The 3,328-nt window shown below is 37.3% G+C and overlaps 1 protein-coding gene across 1 annotated transcript; it reads left to right on the forward strand.

Annotated features, from left to right (window-relative positions):
* Positions 1-681: 681 nt before the first annotated feature.
* On the forward strand, positions 682-1,378 carry LOC105262324 (uncharacterized). Its single transcript, XM_011297015.3, has 2 exons — positions 682-1,178; positions 1,237-1,378. The coding sequence occupies exons 1-2, from the start codon at positions 742-744 to the stop codon at positions 1,340-1,342; spliced, it is 543 nt and encodes a 180-aa protein (XP_011295317.1). The 5' UTR covers positions 682-741; the 3' UTR covers positions 1,343-1,378.
* Positions 1,379-3,328: the final 1,950 nt, after the last annotated feature.

Genomic DNA, 3,328 nt, shown 5'->3' on the forward strand with positions numbered 1-3,328 from the left:
ATTTGGTCCTTAAAAAATATTCTTTAAAAATCTACTTTTCTGGGTCATTTGGTCCTTGAAAAAATATTCTTTAAAAATCCACGTTTCTTGGTCATTTGGTCCTTGAAAATATGTTCTTTAAAAATCCACGATTCTTGGTGGGATGGTCCTTAAAAAAATATTTTTTTTTTTAATCCACGATTCTTGGTGGGATGTTCATTAAAAAATATATTTTTTAAAAATCCACGTTTCTTGGTCATTTTGTCCTTGAAAAAATATTCTTTAAAAATCCAAGCTTCTTGGTGGGATGTTTCTTGGTGATTTGGTCCTTGAAGAAATATTCTTTAAAAAATTTAAATTATCCTTAGCACGTGATTAAGAATCTAGCCTACCTGTTAGTGTCATACGGAATAAGCATTTTACATTACCTTCATTGGTTCTGAATAAATCTGTGTTTTCTTTGGAAATTGCAGCTGCTTTTTAAGACACAATCTACATTTCCTCCTTTTTTCCGGACCATCGCACAGCAGCATCTGCTGCGTACAAAGGAGTTAAGGAACCAACGGCAAACTAACAACTACCTGCAATTCACGTAAGGAGGTTTTGGACAGAATTGCATCTGCCTAATTGTCTTAGGCAGGTAGCAAAATTCGTCTTACCAAATTTCCGATATAAAACAACGTTAATGCATTCTTTCACAATCATTTGTAAGAAGAGGTTTCATCCAATCGCATCATTGGCAAGCCAAAGAAATACCGCAAAATGGATATTGTACGTCGTTCTATGGATTTATCGCAGCATGTCTTTAATGTAACCTATTCGAAGAAGTTCATAGAAGCTGAACACACCATCAGCATAATACGGCTGGATCATTGTAAAACCTTTATAACGGTATTCACTAAGGACATCATACAGCGGTTGACGAAACATCGCGTGCTGTCGGTGACACGGATCAAAGATAATCAGGGTCACAAGAATTTACTTCAATTAGCTGGTGATTTGTATATATCCTGCAAGACCTATATCAGTGATGAGGTCTTCAACAAAATTAATCGTCAGCAGAATTTTTGGTTTGGCCGCAATGCTTCCAATCGTTTAATGCTGTTTGAAGAGTCCTCGCCAACGCAGAATAGTCTGGAATGTATTGGGCATCTGAAAATGCCCATATGTCGCAGTGTCCTGGAGGGTGATGATGTGATGTAAGTGTGCGAAAAAGTTATTACTGGAAGTGTATTTGAAATATTTCTATTTTTCTAGACCCTTGGAAGGAGCCTTGAATTCTTTGAAACTTAACGGAAGAAACACAAAAAAGGAGCTCAGATTGGATGATAATGGCGATTGCTTAGAAACGCCAAGTATATAGTTAATGTTTTTTTCTTTGTCAAAAAATTATTTTTATTAAATATTTGTTTAAAACACATGTTCAATAAAATATGTAGTTCTGTTCTTCTCCCTGAGAAACTACTTTTGTCGATTGGAAATAGGAAAATGTGTTCCAAACCCTAAACTTGGCATTAATTAGCCTTCATATAAGGGTTATACCAAAGGGTTTCTACTAAATTTATAATTTTTAATTTTGTAGATTAAAATATTACAGATCTTTCGGCGCATGGTTAAGCCTCATTTAGACCATGGAAAATTACTTTTAAAAATCCGTATGAAATGTTTGTTTAGAATTCACATTTGGTCCTCACAAAATCCATCGGTTATTTCGTCCTTAAAAAGTAACAAGTAAAAAAGAAGCTAAGTTCTGCCGTGCCGAACTTTTTATACCCTCCACCATTTAAATGAAAGTTAAAAAATGTCCAAAAAATGCGTCGAAAAATACCGCTTGAATGAAAGCCTCTATATGGGGGCTATACAAAGACGTGGACCTGCATAAGAAATTTGTATCATAGGCTGTAGTAACGGTTCCGAACTTTATATACGAAATTTGAAAAAATTTCGATTAACGATGTCGCAAAAATCATGAAAATACCAAATATCTGGGGGTACTGTTATATGGGCGCTGTACTAAAACGTAAACCTATTTAGACAATTCTCTTCTAGGGGTAAAGTACTCAGAAGGAATCCCTTGTGTACATTTTAAGACAATTCCATATAAAATATGGCTAAAATCAGCCCAATTTGGTACAGATAGCCCATCGGATTGGTCATTGTGCGCTGGAAATGAAGCGATGAACCTCATTTTGTAACCATGCTCGGGTGGCGCGTGCTGAGTTCGATGGTGCTGAGTCCTGTTGGAATGTGCAAGGTCTGCGGTCAAAATGTTTGCGTGTCCAAGGCTTTATTACACACTCCAGAATATTTTCGCCATAATATTAGGGATTAATTCTGATGCCACGGTCGATTAATACGAGCGGAGAGCGACCTTCGGCTGTCATGGCGGTCCACACCAACACCATTGCCGGCGCTTGAGTTCTGGTGGCCAACCGAAGGTGCACATTTTCAGCTGACCTCTTTGGCAAGTAAACACGATCATTTTGTCTGTTTACAAACTTCTGGACAACGAATGTTTTCTCATCTGAGACGGAGAAAACCAAATTCGGCAGTTCACCACTTTCGGCCAAGCGAAGTAACTCTTTAGCTCTTTTGAGTCTATTTTCTTTCTGTTGCGGTGTAAGTTCTGGCTCTTTTTGGAATTTCAATGGTTTTACCTTGAGCTCATTTCTCAATATTTGCCGAATGGAATATTGCGATATGTTCAGCTCACGAGCCATTTTTCGGCCACTGCGACGCGGGATTCGATCAAGTCGCTTCTTTACTTTTCGAACCATTTTTGCTGATGTTGCTGTTTTCTTCCGTCTACTACTTTGACGTTGGGCTACGCTACCAGTAGCATGGTAACGAGCGCTGGTACGAGACACAAAAGATTTATTCACATTTAAATGCTGGAGTGCTCTAACGGTAGCCACTTGTGATTTTCAACTAAAATATAAACAAATCAGACTATCGCGCTTGAATTCCATCACGAATAACTCTTTTTCTGGAAAATTCTCACCAAAATGTTTTTTACGCTTGTAAACAATATAATGAGCTGTCACTGGAATAATTTTAACAGTTGTCGGACGAGTGGCTTATAAATGACAGCAGTCTGAAGTTGTTTGCAATTTTTTCATCTCACCCTGTATATATTAGAGTCAAGTTCCTCAAAATGGATACGTACGTCTGGAAATTCACTCCATTTAGGCTGATATTAGCCATTAGTGGCACAATAAACCGAAAATCGTATTAAGGATATATATGAGAGCTATATCCAAATCTTAGCCATTCTCGATTAAATTTGGCAAGGGTATTTCCGAGCTCTATAAGATATCTTGTGCCAAATATCATTGTAGTCGAATACAAA

This window comes from Musca domestica, unplaced genomic scaffold (genome assembly GCF_030504385.1).
Source record: "Musca domestica strain aabys unplaced genomic scaffold, Musca_domestica.polishedcontigs.V.1.1 7, whole genome shotgun sequence".
NCBI classification, from domain to species: domain Eukaryota; kingdom Metazoa; phylum Arthropoda; class Insecta; order Diptera; family Muscidae; genus Musca; species Musca domestica.